The following is a 27,580-nucleotide window of genomic DNA, read 5'->3' as shown; positions in this document are numbered from 1 at the left end:
ATTTGATCACTCAATCCTAATATACACAACTGCATACTCATACTATTGATATATTTGTGCTACTATCACTTTCATGTGTGTTTCATGTGCACAGTAAGTTCCTTCAAATTCAAAGCAAACAAGGAACAGCATTGAGCACGTCATTGTTCGTATGTATCCACAGCTGATGTGCATTAAGTTAAATATATCACAGGAGCATTAAAGCAAGGCCTTATAAAAATATTTATTTACAAAGACAGAATAAAATATATTTACATTCATGACAACAATAAACAAACAGTTTGGAGTCCAGCGATATATATGTGTGTGCTAGTCTTGATTTTCTGCCAGTTTTCTGATTTCCTCCAGCAGTTCAGAGAAAGATGGCCGACCATCAGGCTTCTGCACCACCACCGAAGAAGAAAAGGAGACGTAATAGTAGATAAAAAGAAGAAGAGGAGAAAGATGTCATGCATTTCTTTATAGAAGGTGTAGAAACATGGTACAGTCAAAATATTAAAATACAAAATGTTTAATACCTCGTGCCAGCAGCGGTACATGATGGCGTACAGTGGTTGTGAAGCACGTTGTGGTCGGTACAGCCGGATCCCCCTGGTGATGTCATTAACTACTTCCACATTTGATCGGTTTTCAAATGGAGTCCGACCCTCAGAGAATATTTCCCACATTACCACACCTGGAGAAAAATAGCCACATATATGTAATACTAGACACATATTACATACATACACACACACACACACACACACACATATACATACATATATACATACATATATATATATATACATATATACATACATATATACATACATACATATATACATACATATATACATACATACATATATATATATATATATATATATATACATACACACATACATACACACACACACATATATATATGTGTGAAGAAAAAGAGAAGCTGCAATCTATTTTAAGCTACAACTACTCAGGAGCTATACACTTGGTGTATTTGGCCTGTGTTTCCTCACCATAGGACCAGATGTCAGACTTGCTGCTGTATTTACTGTAGTGGAGAACTTCAGGGGGAGACCACTTCACTGGGAACTTGGCACCAATTGAACTGGTGTACTGATTGTCTAGAACGTATCTGGAAAACATAGTTGAAGAATTTAAATATAACCAGAGAACAGGTGGCAGGAGTAGTTATTCACCATGCTTTAGATTCTATAGGTAGTCTGCATAACAAATGTGGTTAAAATAAAAAAGAACATACCTGGTCATTCCAAAGTCGCTGACTTTCACCACATTGTGCTCACTAACCAGACAATTCCTGGCTGCCTGGATATGGAAAAGAAATATTATAAACCAAATATTCAGCTGGAACAGATTACCAACTTGGCTGTGTGGCAAAAGTATTCGGCCCCCTTGAACTTTTCCACATTTTGTCACATTACAGCCACAAACATGAATCAATTTTATTGGAATTCCACGTGAAAGACCAACACAAAGTGGTGTACACGTGAGAAGTGGAACGAAAATCATACATGATTCCAAACATTTTTTTTACAAATAAATAACTGCAAAGTGGGGTGTGCGTAATTATTCAGCCCCCTTTGGTCTGAGTGCAGTCAGTTGCCCATAGACGTTGCCTGATGAGTGCTAATGACTAAATAGAGTGCACCTGTGTGTAATCTAATGTCAGTACAAATACAGCTGCTCTGTGACGGCCTCAGAGGTTGTCTAACAGAATATTGGGAGCAACAACACCATGAAGTCCAAAGAACACACCAGACAGTTCAGGGATAAAGTTATTGAGAAATTTAAAGCAGGCTTAGGCTACAAAAAGATTTCCCAAGCCTTGAACATCCCACGGAGCACTGTTCAAGCGATCATTCAGAAATTGAAGGAGTATGGCACAACTGTAAACCTACCAAGACAAGGCCGTCCACCTAAACTCACAGGCCGAACAAGGAGAGCGCTGATCAGAAATGCAGCCAAGAGGCCCATGGTGACTCTGGACGAGCTGCAGAGATCTACAGCTCAGGTGGGGGAATCTGTCCATAGGACAACTATTAGTCGTGCACTGCACAAAGTTGGCCTTTATGGAAGAGTGGCAAGAAGAAAGCCATTGTTAACAGAAAACCATAAGAAATCCTGTTTGCAGTTTGCCACAAGCCATGTGGGGGACACAGCAAACATGTGGAAGAAGGTGCTCTGGTCAGATGAGACCAAAATGGAACTTTTTGTCCGAAATACAAAACGCTATGTGTGGCGGAAAACTAACACTGCACATCACTCTGAACACACCATCCCCACTGTCACATATGGTGGTGGCAGCATCATGCTCTGGGGGTGCTTCTCTTCAGCAGGGACAGGGAAGCTGGTCAGAGTTGATGGGAAGATGGATGGAGCCAAATACAGGGCAATCTTGGAAGAAAACCTCTTGGAGTCTGCAAAAGACTTGAGACTGGGGCAGAGGTTCACCTTCCAGCAGGACAACGACCCTAAACATAAAGCCAGGGCAACAATGGAATGGTTTAGAACAAAACATATCCATGTGTTAGAATGGCCCAGTCAAAGTCCAGATCTAAATCCAATCGAGAATCTGTGGCAAGATCTGAAAACTGCTGTTCACAAACGCTGTCCATCTAATCTGACTGAGCTGGAGCTGTTTTGCAAAGAAGAATGGGCAAGAATTTCAGTCTCTAGATGTGCAAAGCTGGTAGAGACATACCCTAAAAGACTGGCAGCTGTAATTGCAGCAAAAGGTGGTTCTACAAAGTATTGATTCAGGGGGCTGAATAATTACACACACCCCACTTTTCAGTTATTTATTTATTTGTAAAAAATATTTGGAATCATGTATGATTTTTGTTCCTCTTCTCACGTGTACACCACTTTGTGTTGGTCTTTCACGTGGAATTCCAATAAAATTGATTCATGTTTATGGCTGTAATGTGACAAAATGTGGAAAAGTTCAAGGGGGCCGAATACTTTTGCAAGCCACTGTATGTTTGAGCATTTTAGTTATTTTATCTTTGGGTTGAGCAGCACAAGTTTTGAAATTTATTTTTTGAATCTCGTCCTTCTTCTGTTTTAGCCGACCAAATCACATATTTTAGTATTTTATATTTTATTTTACCTAAATTTAGTTATTATTTATTTATAATTTCTAGTTAATCTCTCTTGAAGATATATATATATATATATATATATATATATTCTTATAAATGCACCATGGGATCTTGGGATATTTTGGTACACTGAATACTGTGTATATTGTTATATTGACAATAAAGACCTTGAATCTGAAGATGTCAAAGATGCATTATACAGGAGTCTGTACAAACTCAATAACAGGTTAAAATCTTACAAAAAATATACCATGATTTCATAGACTGTTACTCATGTTATATAGAATTACTGTGTTGGCTCACCAGGTCTCTGTGGATGAAACTATGTGACTCCAGGTAATCCATCCCTTCACACACATCCTGGCACATAGACAGAAGCCACGACTCCGGTAGAGTTCTGCTCCTTTGCCGTAGGAAGTTCAGCAGGCAGCCATTCTCCATGAACTCAGCTACGATCAGCAGGGGGCGCTGCTGCAAACAAACGCCATACAGCTGTACAAGCTTCGGGTGGCACAACCTCCTAAAAGAGAGATCAGTGACAAAATGTTTTTAAGGAGCACTTTAATTGCTCTTCCTTTTCCCACATCCGGATCATCCCGACATCCTTACATCATGACTTTGGCCTCCTCGATAAAGTCCTCTTCATACATGGCTCCCTCCCTGATGGCCTTGATGGCCACTCTTTGCTGTCCCCTCCACTTGCCAAACCTCACCACGCCAAACTGACCGCTACCCAGCTCCTTCATGAAGGTCAGCTCACTGGGATTGATCTCCCACTTTTCTAGAAGAAAAAACACAAGAACAAGATAAAGTGAGTAAAGAGAAGAGTGAGGTCATCTCAAAACCTCTTGCTCTATGAGACCTAAAAACCAACCAGTATATAAGAAACAGAATAAATACAAGTTGGGAATTTCATGTGCTTTTCATGAAAACTGCTCATTCTTAAAAAAAACCCCAAAAAACTTTAGTTATATTATTTAGTTAAATACTTAGATGCTTTTTAATTTTTCTAACTTTGGATTCACTTTCCCATTGCTTATAATGATTACATTTATTCAAAAATAATTCAAAAATAAAGAACACACCCACATTTAGTCTGTGATAATAATATAATTGCAATATGCCACAGGAAATGTTAAGATGAGATAACCTTTATTAGTCGCATGTGTGGGAAATGAAAGAGGAACAAATTCTGATATAAAATAACACATCATCTACAAACAGACATTATATTCTAATCTGTATCTTTTTTCAAATCAGGCTACAAAAATGAAAGATACTTTCAGCTATTTTCAAAATGAAAGATATTTTCATTTTTGTGTTCACTCATTTACTTTGCTATATATTAGATGTAGCTCTGGTCATATCTGCTTGCTTCTCATTCCTGTCCTTGTTAAGGAGGCATTTGCATACATTTATACAACCAGTTTCTGAATGACCTAATTCTGTCCACATTTTAAAATTTGACTGCTAGCCAGTGAAGCAATTTGATAGAAAGAAGTTTGCGTTTAAGCTGCTAATTACAGCTGTTTATATATTTCCACTGTTATGTGGAAATATATTACTTTACAGAGGTTGAAGATCCAGTTTCAGCAAGCTGTCAAAGTTCATCATATTCTTTTAGTAAGAAGAACAACTTTATTCATTGACTGATCATTCCACTTTAACCTTAGCTTTCATCAGGGCGATGAAGGCTACAGGCCAAGCACTAAAGGTTACAAGGGCAAAATGTGTTAAAGCCCCCAAAATTGTTGAAGTTCTGTTGGCGCTTCAGTATCTTTAGACATTTGATCTTCTACATGACTAAAGAGCCAATATAGATAGAAACATGGATATAAATATGAGTATCTTAACTGCAAATCATGCAAAGCTACTCTAGCCCAGTCCCAGAATAAAAAATGTGTGAGTTAGGAAATGAGTATAATAGAAAACCGTTTCAAATGCTCAGTAAGAACTATAGCTGACGTGTTTCTCCATCTCTAAATTTAGCAGGTATTTTTGACTAATACTAGAGAGGATCTCTAAGTGTTTATATACACATACCTGAGCTGAATCCTGCCGTGGCAGGGACACACCTTCCCATTGGTCCGACTGGATATCGCAACCTGGCCACTAGACCTGCACAAAACGTGCAAACAAACATATCAACTGCAGTATTGAATGGAAAACTGACAGTGTTGTTTTTACAAATACCATGTGCTTAATTACCTGCTGCATTGTGTTCATGGTAGTGTATAACCTCAGGTATGGAGCTGAAAATGTGTTTTTCAGCTAAGTAGTATTGCTCATTGTCAGTTATTTTAATCTGGTAATGCCTGACATCTCCGCTGGAACTAAAGACAAAGAAACAGAAGAATTGATCAGTTTGTAGGTTAAGATGTGCTTTGTTTGTGATTTTAATTCAGTGTATTTTTTGTCTTTGTCAGACAGTCTAAGATTTAACCCTTCAGGTTACATGAATCACCTTATTGTTTTGGTGTAAACAGAGACGGTGTAGACTCCCTTTCGACTAGACTCCCGGACCACAAATCCCCCCTCTTTGTCCTGGAAGAAAACAAGAAATAAACATTATTTATTTGAATAATCATTAATCATTTTTTTAAAATAACATAATGTGTCTCAATTTGGATTCTTCTTTTAGTTCACTTTTTGTGCTTTGAAAAAACAACATTTGTAATGTTAAACTATTTAACATTGAATTATCCAGTAATTACTGCGGTACAGACAGCTCAGGATATTTTTGCTACAGTTTTAAAGAGCAAAGTTTTAGTTTTGTTTTATCAAGCTGGTACTTGTCTTGCACAGGTTATCACATGTACGTATCTTCGAAGACAGTTTACTAACCAAACTTGCCATCATTAGCTGATAATCTGATGCTCCGCCCTCTTGACCAAATATGGTCATGTTTATCTCCAACACTCTAAAGATTACATTTAGAAATTTCGCTAATATAATACTGAGTGTGTGCATAAAAGCATCCAATTTGAGTCTGGTCTAAAATAATCAATCAGATACAGCTTTTCACATTTGATAAGCTAAAAACAAAACAAACAAACAAAAACATTTTTTCCAGGAAACAACAATTATCTAAGTAGTAGTATTTTTAAACACTGCTCAAAAACACTGACTAGAGAGGGGTAAAAACTTCAGTGCATGGTTGATTTACCTCATATTCATTGATTCGGGCCATGTCAGCATACATGAACGCTTCACTGCTAAACCATTGTTTTTGCTCGGCTTAGAGCACATTTAAATAGGTGCATAAATACCTCTTGTCTTAGCAGCTGCTCTGCTTCTGTCCTAGTGATGTTCTTGCAATACCACCTACAGGATGGACAAAGAGAATTTAAAGGATTGTTTTTGTGATTCTAAAATGACTAAAAACAAAAGCAAAAAGAAAAAAAGAAGGCAAAAGTCAAAAATATGGTAAAACTTACGGGTTTGCCTCGATTTTGTTTTTCTCTGTCACATAGTTACTGGGGATGAAGCCTTTATTTCTGATAGAAACAGAGCAGGAAGAAAAAACACTGATAATCTAGAATCTTTAAGATGTTTAAGAAATAAATAAAAAAAAAAGTTCTAGATTGAAAAATTTATTTACATTTCAAAATGAAAATTTGTGGGGTGTATTTCATACACTATGAAATATTTTTATCTATACTATATGTTATTAAAAATAAACAAACATATTTTTGTGTCCAGAAAACTTCACATTCCTATAACAAAGCAATATTTATTTGTTTTACTGATCAAGCACAATCCCACCAATAATTGCTCTATGATATCTTATATGAGCAGTAATATTGCTCAAAATACTATTGCTGTAACAAACACAAACACTGAAATTTAAATTGAAAGTACCCATGCTTGTCCTGCGCCCGCCACCACAGCTGGTCTTGCTTGTGCAGTATGATGTACTCCTCCCCCTGTGGTCACAACACAAAAGATTAACAAATCTCTGCAGTTTATTTTTGTGTTTCTATTTGTTTGCATGTGTGTGTATACCTGTTTGAGTGTGAGGTCAGTGTCTTCCTTGGCGGTGAAGTCGTACATGGCCACGACACTCAAGAGGCCCTCACCTTCACCGTCCTCACCCTCGGGAGGGGGGAGGGGGAGCTTTCTCCTTGACCTCTCGACCTGTAACTGAGACAAAAAGTAAAGATTAATTCATAGAAAAGAATGAAACATTGAAACACACAGAAGCAAACCCATTTGACCTACCCGGGTGGGTTGTCCTGAATACCGTCGGTTTGGGAAACAAAGGGAGGTTCTGCTCTCCAGCTCCACACGAGTGCTGAACTCCCTGGAATCAACCAATCAATCAGTGAGTCTATATGCCACATATGTTTTTTTGTTTTTACCCAAACTGATTCAGTTCACTTCGGTTTCATTTATATAGCACCAAATCAAAACAATAGTTGCCATGTGGTGCTTTATATTTTAAGGCAAGGACCCTGCAATAAAACCAGCAGAGTCGCCTCCTGGTGACCATTTTAAAAATGCAGGTTTGAGGCAGCCTTTATTTCACATGCCTTGGTCTGTGTGTCAGTCTGTGTTAGCACTGTTTTATTTTGAAAGTCTTGAGTCTCATGTGCTTGGGTTTAATTCTACTTCCCCTGCCTTGTTATTCTGTTTTTGGTGCCAGCTGTACTCCCACCTCCTGTTCTTCCCATCATTTTTTTAAAATCAGTTAACTTAATGTTTTGATCAGTATCTGTAAAATGAACGAGCTCCTTGTTTTTTTTATGTTTGTTTTGGACTCTTTAAATGCCCACCTGGTCTGAACAGCACAGCAGCAGCAGATGATCGACCGGATAGAGTGATCTGAAGAAAGGAACAAACAAGAAAAGAGTTGAATTAGTGAACAAATTGTAAACATAATGGAACTTTCAATATGTTCATTTATTTTCATGGAGTGTCATATTTAAAGGAAAAAAACTGAATCATGAAGCATAAGCAGATGCTTCCATACAGGCACTGTGGGGTGAAATGAGCTATTTATAAAAGTTTCCCAGGGCTCTATTCCTGGCCCACTTTTATGTTCAAATATACCTCTTCCTCTTTTAATCTAGATTAATCAAAGACATAACATTTTTTCACCACTGCAGGTTAATATGGCCACCTGCTATCAAACAGTTCCAGTAGCCTTGATCTGCCACGAAGCTTTCTAAACTAATGAATCTAATGGATTAGTTCATCTTCTTCTTTTGACTGCTCTCCTTAGGGAATGCAAATCCCTAGCATCGTCCAATGTCACACCAACCCTCTGCATGTCTTTCTTCATCACTGTATATCCTTGTAGCTCCTCTGTGGTCTTCCTCTTTTGCTCCTACCTACTAGCTCCATCTTCACCATCCTTTCTCTAATATATCCACTATCCCTCAAATCATCTCAACTCTTTCTCTCCAACTTAACTTGACGTATTAGTTATTCCTCGAAATAAAAATCTATGGTCTTGGGCTACATTAAGCTAGGTTCACTGATTAGGCCATTGATTAGCCTCTTAAGATCAGAAGAATTTCCATAATTATATCATTCTTAGCTGCTACAACACATTTATTCTTCCCTGCTTTGACTACTAGAGTACTTTTACCTCTCACATCCAGAAACCTAATTAGGGAGTCAAGTTGGATTCACTTTTGGAAGCACAGCATGAGTAGAGGTCTCTTTTTTTCCTCTTGTACTTTCCCATTGTAGTGTACATTTCAGTGTTTTTCTGTAACGCTACCGATCTCCAACTTGTATCCCCATGTAATGTCTGTGTTGTGTGTGTAAGGTCGGGGGGGGGGGGGGGTCCCCATTTCACTGCAGGGCAACAGGATAAACACGCACAAAGAGATTTAGAGATATCTCATATTTCATGCAGTTTAAAGACTGAGTAGCCAACGCTGACAGGCTTTTAGGGGTGTTTGGATGACGTTTGAGGTCCAGTTACATAAAATGCACTGATCTCTGTGTGGATGAGGAGAGGTCTATGACATACTTAGCTGTCTAAAACAGCTAAGCATGTCACAGATATCTAATGCAACTGCAAAGCCTAAACCACAATTAGTGATATTGGAGCACTTCAGATTGTCTATCACAGATATGGTGTAGACATGATAATTACGTCAACTTTATTTTTGCTGCTTAAACTTGAGAGTTGAATGACTTTGAAAAAGTTTTATTGCTAGCAGAAGCTTTAGTCAAAAACACTGCTCATCTTAGCGTGTTGTCTGCATGCATACATCCGTAAAAGCAGCGACGGAAATTGTGGCCAATGGCTTTCATTTGATGGCCGTGATGCTCTCAGTGCAATACGTTGCATGAAGGTGATTGTAAGAGTAAGTGCAGGATGTGATCACACTGTCAGTTCGCACGGTCAGACAATCAAAGAAGAGAGAGAGAGAGAGAAGATGTTATGGCAGGGCTCTCTTTACAAAGAAGAGTGCATTAGTGAGAGCTCAGTGTTGCTAAAAACCACAGAGCCAGAGTTAGTGGAAAAAGAACAGTGTGGTCAGATGAGTCATCTTTCACCAAAATTTGCAATAAGTGAACAAGCGCACATGAGGGGAACACATTAAAGGGCCGAATGCTGGACCCCTGGATTTTGCACCCCTGTGTGTGGTGTCCACACATAGGGGTGCACTGCGGGAAGAGGTCAGATTATAACACGAGTTGATGCATCAATGTATGGTCTCAATGGTTTCTATTACTCATCACTCTCTGCAGTTTAAAAGAACCAGAAACATTGATTAATGAATGGATGACTCTCCTTCCACCTCAACCTGAATTAAGTACAACACTGAAATGCTTCTTTATTTTATTTATTTTTAATTTGGGGTCCTATACTAAATATACTGTTACAAATATATACTGCTACTCAGTTTCTGGCAGTCCACTCTGCGCTCTGTATGATGTCACACAGAGTAAATATCCCTAATATGGCTGTGGTGGTTGCAAGAGGCAACCAATCAGAATAAAGCTTTATTGAAGAGGAAGGAGCAAAAAAGCTTGTTTCACACACAGGATGACCTGAGAGGAATCACCAAGGCCCAGTTTAAGATAAATAAGGATAATTTAGAATTTTTAATGATGCAAAGTTACTGTAGTGCAGGGGTTTCAAACTCCATGCCTCAACGGCCGGTGTCCTGCAAGTTTTAGATGTGTGCTTGATCCAACACAGCTGATTTAAATGGCTAGATAAGGTTCTCCAGAGACCTAATCACTTGATTCAGGTGTGTTTACCCAGGGTGATATCTAAAACCTGCAGGACACTGACACTTGATGCCTGGAGTTGGACACTCCTGCTCTAGTGGAATGCAGTATTGCAAATCCAGAGTTCAAAGCAACCACAATGGTCAATTTTTATAAATATACTAATACAATAAGAAACTTCGATGGGGCTCCTTCAGGATCAGGACTTTCGGACCTTTGGTTTTCCATTCCAGGTGAGTGTTTCATCTCTCGACCGCTGGTTCATTCGTGCTGCCAGATGCCCCTGATGTGCAGTCAGTTTCTTCAGCCAGTGGGTCTGAATCATGTCAGGGCCTGGTGCTGTCCAACTCTTCACACAGGAGACTCTTTCCTGGGTGCCTGCCACGGTGATGGTTACTAGATCCTGTTCAGGAAGGTTGTTCTCATATTCTTCCCCTGCCACTGAGAGTACACCTTGGATGGTTCAGTGGAGAACTGCTGATTTATTGGCCTGCCTCTACCTTTACAATTAGGTGAATTCTTTGCTTGGAGGTTTCCAAAGCTTCTGTTACAGCAAGAGTACTTCTTAGGCGCCCCTTTCGTCATCAGACTTCTGCAGGTACAAAAACTGGCTTGATATTTTTGCTTCTAGTGTCCTTTAAGGTGGGTACTACTCCTTGTGGCTCTTTGTCGTATAGCCAAGCAGTGACGGTCACAGTAGACAGTGTCCATAATGAGGCATTCACATCTTCTACTAGACTTTCATAGGATATTTCACATAGTCTTAAGAGTTAACCACAGAGGGTCGACGTTCCCATCTCTCTCTCTCTCTCTCTCTCTCTCTCTCTCTCTCTCTCTCTGTACTAAAATCAAACTAAAGGTTAATTAAATAATTAGAATTTTTATTTCAAACAGAACAGATTAGACTTTTGCCTCCAGACGCAGCTTCCTCTGGAGCTTTGGTCATCTCTTGATATTAAGTTCAAATACATGTTAATTTTCTCTCTGTGGTTTTGTGTAGGAGGTCTTTGTCAGGAAGTGGAGTTTCCTGTGAGCCTGTGTGCGCATGCCTGCATGTGTGTGTGTGTTTATGTGGGCCAGCAGACAGGTGTGTCTGTGTGTGATGGCTGCATTCCTTCCTGTGCAACTTTATGTGTTTGAGAGAACAAAAAAGAACTCAAAGGCAAAATGCTCGAAGTGTCGCGTGATTTTAACTGTAACTGCCAAATGCATCTATGGCGTGTCCCATCATGCTTTGCAAGTGCCCTCCCTGTTGTAGAAGTTAAGTCATGGGAATTATGAACTCTTCTGGTGGTTTTTGGTGAACCAACACCCTAATAACAACCAGTCTCCGAGGTTTCTATCAGCTGGGGCCCTAAAAACCTCAACTTTTGGATAAATAAAAGTGAGAGGTAAAATAATCTCTTTCTCATCACATAAGAAGAAAGAAGAAAACAAAAAAATTCAGGAACTAGAGAAAAACATCAAATCCTTAGAAAAAGCCTATGTGTCACACGAAGATCAAGAAATATTAAACAAAATACGCAAGACAAAACTAGAATTAAATGAAATTATTAATAAAAAGACTAAATTCTTAGTACAAAGACTTCGCCTGCAAAATTATGAACACGGTAACAAATCCGGACAATTTCTTGCTAACCAGTTAAAAATCAATAAAGAAAAAACAACTATATGTGCTGTTAAAGATTTATCTGGGAATACAATATACGATCCTAAAAAAATAAATAAAATTTTTAGGGATTTCTATGAAACTTTATATACACCACAAATAAACCCATCTAAAAACGAAATTGATCAATTTCTCGACAACATAACTCTTCCAAAATTATTAGACACCCAAGCAATGGCACTGGATTCGCCACTGACGCCAGGTGAACTCCAGGAAGCTCTGATAAGTATGCCCAATAATAAGGCTCCAGGTCCAGATGGTTTTCCAACAGATTTTTACAAAGAATTCTGGACAATTCTGGCACCAGTTTTTCACAGGATGTTGCAGGAAATCAAAGAAAATGGTAGACTACCACCAAATATGAACTCTGCAAATATCAGTCTCTTACTAAAACCAGGCAAAGACCCTGTATATCCCTCAAGCTATCGTCCAATATCCCTTATTAATGTAGACCTTAAAATAATCTGCAAAGCTCTCTCAAAGAGATTAGAGAAAATAACCCCCCTTTTAATTCATCCTGACCAAACTGGTTTTATAAAAGGTAGGCACTCATCAACAAATACACGTAGATTACTTAATTTAATAGACTACTCATGCAGTAAAAACACTGAAACCATAATATTTTCTTTAGATGCAGAAAAAGCATTTGACAGAGTTAACTGGAAATTTCTATTTGCAACTTTACATAAATTTGGTTTTGGACCCTCTTTCATAAACTGGTTAAAAATATTATATAACTCCCCAACAGCTTGTGTCAGAACAAATGACCAAACATCCTCCCGCTTCTCTCTTCTGAGGGGCACCAGACAGGGATGCCCACTCTCCCCTTCACTGTTTGCAATTTTTATTGAGCCATTAGCAGCAGCAATTAGACAGGCTACAACAATTAAGGGCATAAAATGTAAGAATATAGAACATAAAATCAGCCTTTATGCAGATGATGTGTTACTTTTTCTCCAAAACTCACAGACCAATATCTCTGGGGTGATTGCATTGATAAATTCCTTCTCAAGTGTCTCAGATTATTCAATTAACTGGTCAAAATCAACAGTTCTTCCGATTAATTGCTCCTTCCATAATTCTTCTCCTTCCCCACTGCAATGTGGAAATATAAAATATTTAGGTATTAATGTCTCTCCTAAACTTTCAGAATTAACTAAATTAAACCACATCCCACTTTTAAAGACAGTAGAAGGCGACCTGGCTAGATGGAAATCTTTACCCATATCACTCATGGGAAGGGTTGCCGCTATAAAAATGATGATCTTGCCAAAAATAAACTATTTATTTTCAATGATCCCAAATAAGGCATCACAAGATTGGTTCAGATCTCTAGACTCGTACATTTCTAAATTCCTTTGGAAAGATAAACTCCCACGTATCAGCTTAAAAACACTACAAAGGACCAAGGATAAAGGAGGATTAGATCTGCCTAACTTTAATCACTATTTTTTAGCCAACAGGCTTCAGTTCATCTCTAGATGGTTTAAACACACCCTCTCAGATGAACCTTGGATAGATGTAGAACAGGCACTATGTAATAACCTAGAAATTTCAGACCTACCATTTATCAGCTCAAACATCAAACGACACGAATGCTTTAAAAGCATCAATATTAGCTCTTCTCTGACAGCATGGTGGGAGTTTCTAAAAATGACAGAGTCTTCATTAATCCCATGCAAACGTACACCTATCTGGAACAACCCGGACATATTACAAAACAATAATATGATAAACTTTCCAGATTGGAGTTGCAAAGGAATTAAATACTTGGAACATATATTGGAAGGAACAGACTTTATTTCGTTTGACAGACTAGTTATACAATATGGGATCAACAAGAAACGATTTTTGGAATATCAACAAATTAAATCCATAGTAAAAAAGAAATTTAATCCCAGTGAAGCTGAATTACAAACACCACCAAGTGTGGTACAATTTCTTAGTCTAAAACCCCCCAAATTATTGTCTAAAATATACAGAACACTTTCTAAAATAGATGAATCAATATCCCTTCCTATTGCAAAATGGGAAGCAGATTTATCAATCAACTTAGACCCAAACCTTTGGTCTCAGATATGCTTAAAAACCTTTCAATGGATCAGAAATCCCAGTTTGCAATTAATACAATACAAAATATTACACAGAGTGCACTATACTGGTCATAGGATGTTCAAGATGGGCTATACGCCTTCCAACAACTGCTCACACTGCACAGCAAATACACCGGACAATTACATCCACGCTCTTTGGTTCTGTCCACCAGTTCAGAAATTTTGGCGTGAGATATGTGAAGACTTATCAAAGTGTCTGAAATGTAACATTCCAGCCTCCCCTTTAGTATGCTTGCTGGGCAACTTGGATGAGGTCACTGCAGAAATAAACACAGCCCACGTTGTTTTTACGGCCCTATGCATTGCCAAGAAAATGGTCCTCATTAACTGGAAAAATAAAAATAATCTTAATTCTAACCAATATAAAAACCATCTAATAGATCACATTAGTCTTGATACAACCTCCGCCATCACATTTGATCAATCCCTTTGGGCTCCTTTGATCGGCTTCATCACCTAGTGGGGGTGGGGGGCCATGGTTTGGTCCTGCCTTCGCTATTGTGGTTGATGTGGGGGTAGGGACGGCCTTAGGGCGTCTGGGGAGTCCCTAGGGACGTTTCCCTGGAGGGCCTAACCTGGGGGCTGTGGCCATGACCTGGTTAGAAGCTCTGGGGCTCTTGGATGGTGTTTTCCTTGTGGCTGTGTACAGCGGAGATGGGGGAGGGTCTGTGCTGGCGGACGTTGGTTACTGGCCTGGTAGCCTGGCTGCCCCTGGGAGGGTCCGGGACGGGCGTGGAGGCTTGTGGGTGCTCCGCCCCCAGGTCTGGGGTGCTGGCCGGGCCTTGGGGGCTTGGGTGCTGGCTGTTGTGTCGCCGGAGCAGTGGGCGGGTGGGTGCAGGGGGGCTCAGCCCCAGTGCGGGGGACCTCTGGTGCATCGGCCCAACTAGGGCCTGTTCGTCTGTGTCTATATGTCAGGTTGGGTCTTAGACTCAACCTCTCTGGGTACATCTCAGGCCCTCTAAAGTACGGAGGCCTATCTCCCCTCACCACACTCCCTGCCGGTGGCTGATGCCCTCAGATGTTGGTGTGTTGGTGGTCCTTGTCGTCTGGGGCTGGGCGCTCATGCATGTACCGGCTCACTCCTGGTGGCCGATTGGCGGGGCCGGGCGCCTGTGGCCCGGCTGGGCTCCTTCCGGGGAGTGGGATGCCCTCAGGCCTCTGGCCTCTGGGCCTGAAGCTCGGTCCTCTCTGGCACAGCTGGCTGCCGGCAGAGCCCGCGGGCACGCCACTGCAACCCCCTCTGGCCTCTGCTCCGTAGCTGCGGGGTGACCTCTCGTTTGGGGCTCTACTCAGCTCTTCCCAGGAGGGTGGCACGGTTCCCCCCCCCTTTGGTGGTCCTCCTCGGGTCCTTGTACTCTGGGGCCTCTGGATATCTGGGGCCTGGATCTCCTCCATACCTGCTTCATACCCTGGTGGACGGGGCTATGGCTCCCCACACTCCCTAGCAGATCGTTACATGGAGAAACCTTTGGAATACAAGCATGCTGATCCACACAGGTGTGCACACAGGTGTACACACGGGTGTTCACAGACGCGGACTACACCTTTCTTGGCTGCTGCCTCAAAGCACATTGTGCGCTGTCTATCTTGCGTGCTGCACAATATCGTTTATTATTTAGTATCTACTGTTATCTACTGCTAGCTAGTTTATTGTGATGGTGCTGTTTTTATTATGTTGCTCTTTGTTGTTTGCTTTCTCTTCTGTTTTTTTTCTCCATACAGGTGATCCAGGTGTTTTGTTTGTTTGTTTGTTTGTTTTTTCCTTTCTTCCCCCCCTTCTCACCGTCTTTTCTCCCCTTTGGTTTTCTTTCTCCCCCTCTCTTTCTTTCATTCTTTCTCCCTGTCCTATCCCCCAGTCACGTCTGTCCTGTTTGTAGCAACCGAAAATAAAATAAATTCATAATTATAATAAAGGTCAATCAAATGGACCAATATGGCAAGGCCATGATGATCCACTTGGTAAAATAAATCCGCTTGGCATCTTTCTTGGCCTTAAGACAACAATTCTGATGGCTAAAGATCCAAACGGGACACAAAAAAAAAAAAAAAAAGGATAAATAAAAGTTACATTTTATTAACTGATTTGTGTTTATATGTATTTATTCTGAAACTTTTTTACTTTAAATTTTTCCTCCCACTGGTGCACAATGTCATAATTACAAAGTACAGTTTTTAATCCTAAATCCTGTTTACTTTTTTGTAGGTTGTTATGTTTTAAAGGACGATCAGGCTACTGGGAGTGGATGAAGGATCTGCTCAGCCCAGCAGCCACCGCCAGTCTAAATCTCATTGGACTGGCAGTCAAATCTAATTTAGGATGTGGTCCCAGCTGGTGAATATTTATTTAAAAGTTTACCTGTAAAGAAAAAGTAGGATGTGGGACAGCTTTAGACGAGGGCTGCAGTCAAATAGCCCAAAAAAATGACCTCTTCTATATCTGATCACCCAATGGAAAATGTCACAAGGTCGAGGAAAGGTGTGAAGGAGAATCAGGAGTTAGGAAAAGAGAAGCTCGGTGATCAGAGAAACAGGCAGCTTTTAAACACAACTCCTCAACAGTGTGATCATTTATGTAGCTGACATATTTCTTCAGGATCATAAAATGCTTATCTCGGACTATTTATCAGTGAAATCATGTCACTTCCTTACCAACATTGTAATGATAAATAAACAGGAATAAATGGGCTGTAAAGTGAAAGGAAGTGTTTGCCATACTGTGTATAGTTGCCTATCCTGTCCCCTCATATTTTCACTTCCTACTGGAGAGGTGATCCAGTGTAACCTCTACCTATTCAGGCAGTACAGCAGCTGTTAAACTGTGGACTCGGCTCAGAGGTCATCCAAATGACTGTGGCTGTGAATAATTAACGGATCCAAACAGTTCTCTGCTGCACTATCTGGACGTTCAGCTGAAAACTTTCTGTTTCAGGCATGGTTACAGAGAATCCACCTGCTGGTACCACAGGACCTGCATTCATTTTATATTTTTGCCCCTTACTGCATCATAGTAGATATTAACCAAATGTTTTCTAATTGTTTATCATTATGACTCATGGGATGAAATCATCTCTTTTCTTTTCATAAGAAATGTTTCAGTGTTTCCTCTAAGCTATTCACCTTTCCTGAGTATTTAAAGAGATGAAACAGCTCTTAATATGGCCATCATGCAGATACTTCTGTTTCAAGTCACTTAGTTAGGAAGTTCCCTAAAGCAAACTGACTCTTTGACTATAGTCTCTGTGTCAACCTGGTTAGTAAGTCATCCGTTGAGGTTATTGGCTTTCATTAGATGAAAGCAGTCATCAGATGCGTCCTTGTGTTTGCTTTGGCCGCTAGCAGATTGCTAAAGTCATCCATTGACTGCACAAAAAAGGCAACTTGTCTGCAAACACCTGCCAACCTCTTGCCGATCAGTAAAAGCAAAACTCTAAAAAGTTTACAAAGTGTTACAATATGAAACTCTGTTATGAGTTATCGTTGCAATCAACACATTTCAAGTGTTTCTATGAAGGAAAACAATTTCCAGTTTGTCTCAGATTGTGTTGAGTTTCACTACTGCTTGGTAATTTGTTAAAGAGTGTTTGCAGACAAACTGGCATCTTACTTGCAAACTAAGGATGACCACAGCAACCTGCTAGCAACCACAATAAATGTATGGATGATCTTGGTGTAGTAAACCTCTTTGCAGCCAGTTTCACCTAGAGACTTGCAGCAACTTCCCATAGCTGGCCAGGGAACACGCAGTTTTATTGAGGTATCTGTTATTGCCAGGGGGTCTAAGAGGGGTGTAATTGGCAGAAAAAAACCACAGAAGCCATATCCGTGAATTCTCAGATTTCTAAGATTTGTATAACTGATGCTAAGTGCATTGTGCATTGCCAGGATTATGTTTTTAAATGGGTAAAATAAGCACTTAGATTCTAAATAAAAGTCATAATTGTCCTTTAAAAGTAACAGTTAAAGGTTTCAGAGTGTATATAGAGTACCTGAAGTGAAAGCTGTGGATTTTAGTTGACACTTTTTGGGCTTCTGATTCCTGTTTTCTGTGGTTAGCCTGAGGATATTAACTGTAATATTTCCTTTGGGGTGAAAAATGAAGCCAACACTGAAGTTGGCTTCATAAGGCTGGTTGCAGACTTCTATTTTAGAATGCTGAAAAGAAACACGTTCATGGCCTGCTATGAAGTAAGTCCCTCTTTTCATAACAGCTTTTCGTTTTTGTAACTCATCTGGGAGTTTTACTGGTAAGGCCTAAAATGATTCTTTAACAGAGATGCTGCTGGTTGCTTAGCATGCGGACACAGGCAGCTGTAGCTGCTAGCTCTCCGCTAGGCCTCTCCTCTGCTAAACTGGAATTGCAAACTTGTTCTGAAGTGAAAGTCTAATCAGCCTCAGCTGCAAATCAGTGCCTAAAGCAAATATTAGCAAATAAATATGCTAACACAATTTATTAAGATGGTGAACATGGTAAACGTTAATTGACAGCAAATTAGCATTACTTTTGTCAACATGAGACTAAAATATAGGAGAAACCTGAACTAGCTCTACTTGGGTTCTGCTCAGATTTAAAGGCCAGTATGAGTGTACCTTCCTGTCTGGGTAACTGCACCTTTGTGCCATGTGAGAAACAGAACTGAAACTTTACATTAGCAAGCAAAACACTCCTTTCTGCTCAGCAAACCAGAGGTGTTAGTTTGCATACAGGTGTCTCTGCCTCTGCTTAGCTTTCGGTCGACATTTTCACATTGTCCTTAGCTCAAGGGTTTATGCATAATAAATGTGGAAAAAGTTTCAAGCCAAAACACAGTTTAACGGTTTAACAGCAGATGCTTCAGGCTAAAAAATACACTTTTTTTGGATGTGCATACAGATTTTCTTCTGTCTTCTTTTATTTTTAAACACGTAAACTAAGCCACACTGTTTTCGTGTTGTTGTGTTTGTTTGGTTTTTTGGGGGGCTCAAATCAGTGGCTCTCAGGTAAAAGTACAGGTAAAAGCTAAACTAAGTTAAATTAATTTAAATTAAGGAGGGAAATTACTTCATTTGGTTAAAACTCAAGCTTTACTGTTAAGGACTACAAAAAAACTGTCAGGTAGGCTGCAGAAGAGGGAAACCAGAAACAGTCAGAGAACTAAGACAACTAAGGAACAAATGAGAACAAGACCTGAAAATCATCCCAGTTCAGACTTTTTTGAGATTCTAATTTTTTAAAGAAGGAACATTCAAGTGAGTCACTTCAGACGGTACGAACGTGAGCTACATAACTGTGGCGTTGTGCCATTAGCAAGAATTAAAGTAAAACTCATGTAAAGCTAGTCTAGTGCAGCCTAAGAAGAAAACTTTGGAGCGGACACCCCTGAACATGGCATTAAAAGATTATAAAGAGCCACAGTTGAGTCTTTGTTGTGTTTTGTCATGTGATGAAGTGACATTTCAAGCCAAACTGCCATTTTGGTGTCCCCTTTAACTGCCTGACTGCCACAGCTTCAGAGATCAAGAAACATCAAAAACTTTCAGAAGACGTTCATAACCTTGAAGTTACTTCAGGTAGAAAGTGAAGGGAACCTATGGTGGTATTAAGCCCGGCCGTTTGTTAGATGGCGTTTTAATGGTCTCGGGTTCATTTCACGCTGCATACTAACGCCACACATTTTACTCACATTTTCTCCTTTAACGCTGAGTAACTCATTCTTATCAGTGCAAATGTTGGCTTTTTTGTTAGTTTGCTGCATCCTGCTCCAATATCAAAAGAAGAAATAAGCAAAGTTTGTACGTATGTTCGTAAATTACTTACTTGAGTGAATCATGACTGTCTGTTCCTTTTGTCTTCCACCTCTTCTTTTTTGTCTCCCTCCTTCTCCTGCTTTGACTCTTCTTCTATCTCCTCATCAGCGCCACTTATTCTTCTTCAGTTCTTTTTAGGTCAGCTCGGTTCAATCTCTTTCTGCAACCATCGGTGCGGAGCTGATAGGACGCCACAGGTGGGAAACCTTCGAATAATTGAGCGACAAGGGTGCAGAGACAGATTGAGGTAGAAAGAAAGACGGAGACACAGGCAGGCAGGTGGGTGGAGGAAGTAGAGTAGGTGAAGAAGAGAAGGCAAAAGAAAGAAGATATGGGCACAAAAAAGAAGAGGAGGATAGTTGCCTTGCTGCTGTTGACGATTTTTTGAGTCAGCTTTTGGACACATGAATCAAGATTTAAATGTCTGAACGCAGAGCATTTATATTTACAGTGTTTACAGAGAGAGAGCGGGCGAAAGAGAGTGGGAGAAAGATGAAGACAAAGATACAGAAAGGAAGTGAAAGAATGACGTGAATGAAACCACAAAGCATCCGTCTATGTGAATATCTCCAGGAAGAGTGCACACACACACACACACACACACACACACTGAGGCTCATAATGCAAAAACAGGGCTCATATTTTATCCTCCGCTTAGCTGCTATGACCGTCAGAGCCAGTTCAAAATCTGGTCCTTTGACTCCAGCTGCTCTTTTTATTTTTGTTATTCATTTTTGTTATTTCTTTAGCAAAGATTTTTTTAAAAGGAATGATTTAACAGAAATGTTTGACCCTGTGTTACTCACACAGGTTTTCTATTTGCCCCTGATTGACCTCATTCACGCTTCAGCTCAGCCACAGCTCCACCCTTTTTCATAATTGTTGGCCACATCTGGTCCACAGAAGATTCACCTGTCCTGTAAATGAACTGTACCAGAGGTAGCGTAATTGTGAGCTATCCAAATGCTGTCTAGGGAGCTCAGAGTACAAAGTCACTGTATGTGATTAGAGGATCATAAAGTCATAAATTCTTTCTGTGACTTGAAAGTGTCCCATCCAGTCATTCCTTTAGTGTAAAATAAAAGCATATAAAAATATTTCATGGGGTACAGGTTCATCCAGTGTAAAGTAGTTAACTGTAAGAGTTTTGTTTCAGACTGAATAGTTTTAGCACTGGGGTAATATCGTCCAAAACTGTAATTTCCTCCTAAGAAAGGTCAGGAAAATGTTATTTCAGATGCCTTGTTAGAGTACTTTCACCTTTTCTTTTACCTGGTCTATAAAGGTTAGGACCACATCCTGTATCTTCTTCATATTTCCTGTTTCTAGCCTCCGTGTGATTGGCTGAGTGAGATAGATCAAAGATATAGCAGAGCTGCTAAAATTAGTTCAGCAAGCTCAAAATGATGAGGTACACACACAGCTGACCAACACCTACATATTGTGGTCACTCCTTAATCTTATTCACAACTGAGGATAGCTGCAGCAGGACTGTATGGGTCATTGTGATAAAAGGAGTAGAGTGCCAAAGCAAAACTCTCAATTTACTGCTCGATCTACGTCTCTACCCTCACCTACAGTCACGAGCTCTGGTAATGACCAAAAGAATGAGGCTGTGAATATGAGCAGCAGAAATAATCTTCATCACAAGGGTGACTGAGCTGTCCTAGAACCAGGTGGTTTGCACGTGTGACTAGGAAGCCTCCTGGATTAAGTTTTTTGGGCATGTCATACATGAAGAAGGCCCCGGGGCAGATGGGAGACATTTTTTCTCAGTAATTCAGGACTTTAAGGTCTTGAGTGTGTTACATCCCTCTGCAGCCCCTAATCTCCTCAATGTTTTCAGCCGGTGCTAATTGATAAAAGCATACCTGAGGCAAGCTTCCCAGAAGCTCACTAGTCTTTGCCTCGGTGGCACCAGCCATTTTAGCCAACCTGCTATGCCATTTTAAGATAAAACCTCTTCTCACTACCACTCTGGTATTCGTCTCCTTTTTTATGTTGCGGCTTTTGAGCTGGGCCGTAACAGGGTGTATGAAAAAAAATTGAGCTAGACTGGTCTAGATTCATGAAAATATTTCCCCCCTCATCCAAGAGAATTAGTCACTTCTAAAACTCCAGGTATTTAAAGCTCTAATGGGAGCTGCCTGCTTGGAGGTGGTGCTGATGATCACTGACCTTTTATTAATGATGTGTTTCATCACATCAGCCAAAGTATAAACAAAACAAAACCAAAAAAAAAGGTGTGATCATTGCCACTATGCGTAAAACCACTGTGAGAACCATCGTGTGACCAGGTTAGGTCACCTGATGCTAAATGAAAGCAGAGGTTGAAACACCTGGTAAGACAACCCAAGACAGCTTTGTACTACAGATGGTTGATAGCTGGTGACATAATCCACCACCTCTGTTCAACGTTCATCTGAACGTAACATTTTCAGTGGGAGAAACATCTCGTCACTCATATAAGTGACTTCTTCAGTCTCAGCTGACTGTTTGTCTTCTTGGTCCAAAATGTGAAGACTGGCCTCGTCAAAGAGAGGGGAAAGGGCACTCTTGATTGCCACTCTCACCTTGCCTGGGGTGACCTCAAGAGTTTCACATGGGAACAGCCCTCCGATTACAACAAGACATTCACACTGCTGCGGTTTTCCTGAGGGCCCACAGTTCATTAACAACAGGGAGCACTCCCAACACAGCCTGTCCATACTTTGTACTCAGGTAGGCGCTACAGGAGTCTGAAAGTCTGACATTTTTAAATAAAAGCAGGCTTTCATCTGCAGAAAGCAAACATTAGGAAGTGGTTCATTGAGATAACCAGATGGTGGCTCTTATTCTCCAGTCTACTACTGAAGCATGACAGAAGAAGAAGAAGATGACACGATTTAAAGAGTTCCAGTCAAGGCTCAAGTGATGGGAAACCCCCTGTTTTTTTCTCTTTCGTGAAGGCTTGAGTCATGTTTAAGTGACACGTTTCACACATATCATCATTTTTCCTGAAGTATGTTTGTTTATGTTCAACCCAGTCAAGTGTAAAACCTTATTTTTCATATTTCTGCTTTTATTCAACTGCAGTTTAAAAAATATGTAATATAGTAGTTCACTGTTAGACTGATCGTTAAATGGTTAAACAGTGGTAACTTGCACACTGACACTTTCCCATTACTTTTTTTTTTCTTTTTGCCTGTCCTGTTCGGTACTTTAGCATCAGAATTGTTGTCTGAAGGCCAGGAAAGATGCACAACGGACTGATTTTTTCAAGTGGAGAAAATATGCCAATGCCAAATTGTTTCACTTGATTAATCTATAGTATCATTGTTTATTTATTTTATTTTATTTTAAGTGATTACAAATTGGACAGACAATTAGGGGAAGGGGGCAGTAAAAGAAGACACTGAGAAAAAAAAGGAGAAAACTAACGAGAGAACAACACAATATAGAGACAACAACCTAGATACGTGTAAGTAAAAGTAAATACTAAATATTGAATGTTATTGAGCAGCACGCAGGTCCGACAGTGTATAATATGCTTTAACGTAGCAGCCAAGGAAGATATAGTTTGTGTCTGTAAGCACTCATGTGTACACCTGTGTACGTGAGCGCTTAAGTTCAAAAGGTTTCTTCATGCAACGATCTCCTTTGTTATTTTCTTTTTCAGCAAATCTGTGGTAGCGATCACTGTCCAGCTTTATCCAAGATTTAGCAACTGGACAAATGGCCTCATGTTCATCTTTGGAATATTTTGGGTATACAGAGGAATTCATGGTCGACATCATGCCTGCAACCTGTCCATTCCTGTAAAACAAAGCCCAAATAGTCATTCTTCCACCATCATTTGATGTGCTGTGTTTGGTTTTCTCCAACACACTGCTGTGCATTACAGCCAAACTTTTTAATAAGAAGCTTTCTCCTGGTAACCTTTCCTATCAATCCACACTTGTGTGTGTACTTGGACTGTAGAGTCTTCAGTATATATATCTTACAATCAGAGATGGGCTTACTGTAATCCGATTATTTTTTTCAAGTAACGAGTAAAGTAAGGGATTACTAGTGCGACGTTTGTGACAACAGCTGTGTGCAGATCAATAATGGATAATATATCGAGTGCGGGAGAGAGTATGAGCGTGCAGCGTTTAAAGCTGGAAGTACTGACCTTACTTTGAGTTTGATTCCATAAAAAGTGACAAAACATTAGTGTCCATTGTGCGTGGGAACAAAACTTCTTTTTACAGTGAAAAACCCCCTAAACTTCCAAGCAAGCACCGAGTGCGCTACCACGCAATGGGAAACTCACAGTAATTAGTTACTGATTACTTGACCAACACTGCTTACAATAACATCACCTTCAGTGCATCCTGTGTTGGACATGTGCCGTTTTAGCTCTTTATGAGACTCTTGTGGTCACAGCAAACGCTGGTTTCCTGAGATGACCATATTTGGGAAATCACCTCCCTCTGATCTCAGACGGAGCAAAGAGCAGAAAAGAAACTATGTTTAAGGGCATTTTACAGCATTTGTTTAATATGAGCATCCACAGTATGTGTAATAACAGAAAATGAGCAAAAGCGGAGAAAGACAGAGAGCTGTCGTCACTCTTTACAGGATCCAAAGACTTTCCAAAACCAACCCTCCAACACAGCAGCTCAAGCAGCATTAAATATTTTCCACTCAGCTATCAGTCGTGTGGTGTGACACCCCTCCCACAGTTTGAAAGGAAGTCGCAGCCCACTCTAACTGATAACAGCAAAACATGTAAGGGTTATCCTTTTAATCACCTGAACCTACCAGGGTACATGGCACTGTGCAGATTTCTCTTTTCCTTTTAAACACATACACAATCATACAGAGTACAACATGTAGTGAAATGCTCGGTGTCCGAGCTGCAGACAGGCTGCAGACGTAGCCATGCCATGGAGACGTTTCCTCTCCACCACAAGACATTTGTCATGTGTGGTCTTCCTCCTTGTCAAAAATGTTCAGTTTGAAGAAAGACCATATTTTAAAAAGAACAAAAAATTAAAAATACCCAAGAATATCTAGTAAAATAATCCAGATTTTGTTTATCCATCTGTCCATCCCAAACTCCTCCATGCTCTGCCTTTGAGACACTGTAGGTGACTTATATTCCTATTTTAAATTGACCTAGAGGACATTTCTAGGGGCATTTGCTGAAACTGAAGGTCTTTTGGAAAACCTAACTTTGTTTTGCTGATTATGAGCAACACTTTTCACTTTTAACAGTTTTCCCAAATATGACTCCGACCTCTGGTACAATATGTTGACAGAGATTCAAATCTAAACAAGAAACAAAAAAGAACATTATGCGTCTGATATTTGATTATCAATCATCAGGTGTTGAGTGGCACAACAACACTGAAAAGACCTGTGATCCATAACAATCCTTTCTCTGTTCTCAGTCATTCACTGCTGCTTGTACTTTTTTTTTAGTAAAGATAACAATGATTCAAAGTGCCTGCCATGAAGAGTATACCCACAGGAAGTGTTGTGCCTCCACAGTCTAATAAAAGAAATGAAACCAGCAGCATGAAAAAAGTAAAACTGTGAAATGTGTTAGAAAGTTTACGTCAACAATGAAATAAAGTAAGACAGGTCATAAGTCTGAAAAAACTCAAGGCTCAATCCTGCACTCCTGCCAGCTGTTCATGATCGAACTCGATTAAAGCTTAAAGTACTTATGAGAACCCGAGCCTTATAAATGATGCATTAATCTTAAACACAGGCTTAAAAACTCTGCGATAGGCCCTTATGTGTGTGTGTGTGTCCTTATCACCGTGTTGGATGCAACACATAAGTATAAATCCCTTGTGAAGTTTGGCTAATTTACCTAGTGTATCCTGTAGGCCTGCTGTTCTTGTCAATCATTTTTAAACACATAATAAAATTAAATAAAAAAGTTTAAGAGATAAAATATCAAGCCAAATGTTATAATTTTAATATAAGATATCTATCCACTCTAGTCAGTTCATCATGGCAGGGTAAACCGTTCATATATGCGTATAAAAAAAAGTTTCATTTGATTCAATTTCCTCTATATACACACACCTACGCATATCTATTTTTGTATTTTTATTCTTGGACTCTACTGGGGTAGTTCAAAATCATTGTTATTTATCGTATACTCAACCTTGGTGCAGCCTGTCAAATTCACCCTCATCTGCATCAAACATCTGTTTCAGTTCCTCTTTCCTTAAGATAATATCTTCATGATTGGCTGCCCCTTACAAACAGAAGGTTTGATAAGCAGGTGGGTGGAGCTTCTCTTACAGAGATTATCATGTTTCTCAAGAAGCACAAATCAATCAGCCAAGGAGCAGCTGTTGGCTTGCGATGTAAACTACATAAGAGGCTGATGCCATTGCTAGCATTCATGACTGAGCATGGGTTTAATTGCATTGTGGTTGTGTCCTAGAGTTTCATGTGGTGCCAGTGACAATAGAAACAAGTACAATTATGAGACTTTTTCTCTTTATTCACCGCTCTGCTTATCTGACAGCTGTGCGTCCTTATATTAAAGCTATGGCTGGCATTGTGTCACCATAGACGGTACTGATAGATGGTACTGAGCAGGCTAGTTGCCGAGTGCAGCGTGAAATTTCCATGGAGATGCATTGCAGGTTAAGCTGCAGACTTTGTCACAGCATTTCAAAAGGGGTGTGTGTTTAGGTATAGGGTTTGTGGAAGGTTTAACACAGAAGCCCATGTAAGTTTGTGCCCATCAAAGAGAAAGAGGTCAGCAATGTGTGAGAACATTTGACTGGTCAAATTAGTCTGACAACACACTAGGAAATATTTAATAGTTGTTGGTGCTTGTTAATCTGAAAACTCCTCTCTGCCCATTGCTTTTATGGAAAGTTGCACACAAATTTTAAAAAGTGTAATGTCTGACAGGACAGCCAAGCTAACACTAAATGACTTTGAAGGTAGGAAGGGTCCAGTGAAAATCATTTTTCAAGGTGCATTTTCTTTACATTTCACTTGACTCTCAAAATTCTAGTGTTATAGTAACGTTACTATAACACTAGAATTTTGATTAAAACATGATTTAAATGATTAAATCATGATATGCCATATACATTTTCCTTATGAGATGAATTGTCAGTGCAAACTCTCCACTCACACTCCACTGACTAAAACAGTCACTTTGTCAGAAATGTTTTGGTAGCAGAGGAGCATGCTGGGAAATGTATCACTTATACTTCCGCACCTTGTTCCTTGTCAATTTGTGCAAAATGTCTGCAACCCCACACACCTCAACTATGTTCCTCTTATGGAGAGGTTTGCCGGTAGTGCTGCATTTTAATTGTGTTTAGCAAGCAAAGCAAAAATGTGCCTGTCAAAAGAGGAAGGAAAGAAGAGAGCAGGGTGAGGACAGCACCAGGACGTGAGATCTGAGCAGTGCAAGGCCTGAACGATGAAGCTCAGACGGCTGCGTAGCAATGAACCATTGTTACCACTTACATGTTAAACACGTGCACTCAAACTGCAACATGAGTGTGTGCATGTAGCAGCTGCTCCAGTGGAAACGAGCACTGAGTGAGGAATTTTCTAAATGAAAGTACTTGTTGTATGCTGACTCATCATGTCAGTTTGTGTTTTATTATGACTATATGCTGCTAGTTTTTGATTTATAGTGTGTGTGTGTGAAAGATACGTTGCTTGCTCAGGTGTAACAGGGCTCATCACAGATGGAA

The 27,580-nt window shown here is 39.9% G+C and overlaps 1 protein-coding gene across 1 annotated transcript; it reads right to left on the bottom strand.

Annotated features, from left to right (window-relative positions):
• Nucleotides 1-214: 214 nt before the first annotated feature.
• Nucleotides 215-20,336, bottom strand: txk (TXK tyrosine kinase). The gene is made up of 16 exons (XM_084923297.1): nt 19,879-20,336; nt 7,880-7,928; nt 7,326-7,407; nt 7,110-7,247; nt 6,966-7,030; nt 6,542-6,601; nt 6,374-6,428; nt 5,569-5,648; nt 5,313-5,437; nt 5,148-5,222; nt 3,714-3,885; nt 3,408-3,624; nt 1,244-1,308; nt 999-1,117; nt 519-676; nt 215-381 (listed from the first exon to the last, which is right to left on the bottom strand). The coding sequence occupies exons 1-16, from the start codon at nt 19,889-19,891 to the stop codon at nt 310-312; spliced, it is 1,545 nt and encodes a 514-aa protein (XP_084779423.1). The 5' UTR covers nt 19,892-20,336; the 3' UTR covers nt 215-309.
• Nucleotides 20,337-27,580: the final 7,244 nt, after the last annotated feature.

Source organism: Perissodus microlepis, chromosome 3 (assembly GCF_051167445.1).
Source record: "Perissodus microlepis isolate ML-2025 ecotype Zambia chromosome 3, ASM5116744v1, whole genome shotgun sequence".
Lineage (NCBI taxonomy): Eukaryota > Metazoa > Chordata > Actinopteri > Cichliformes > Cichlidae > Perissodus > Perissodus microlepis.
This window is presented reverse-complemented; position numbering and strand designations above follow the sequence as displayed.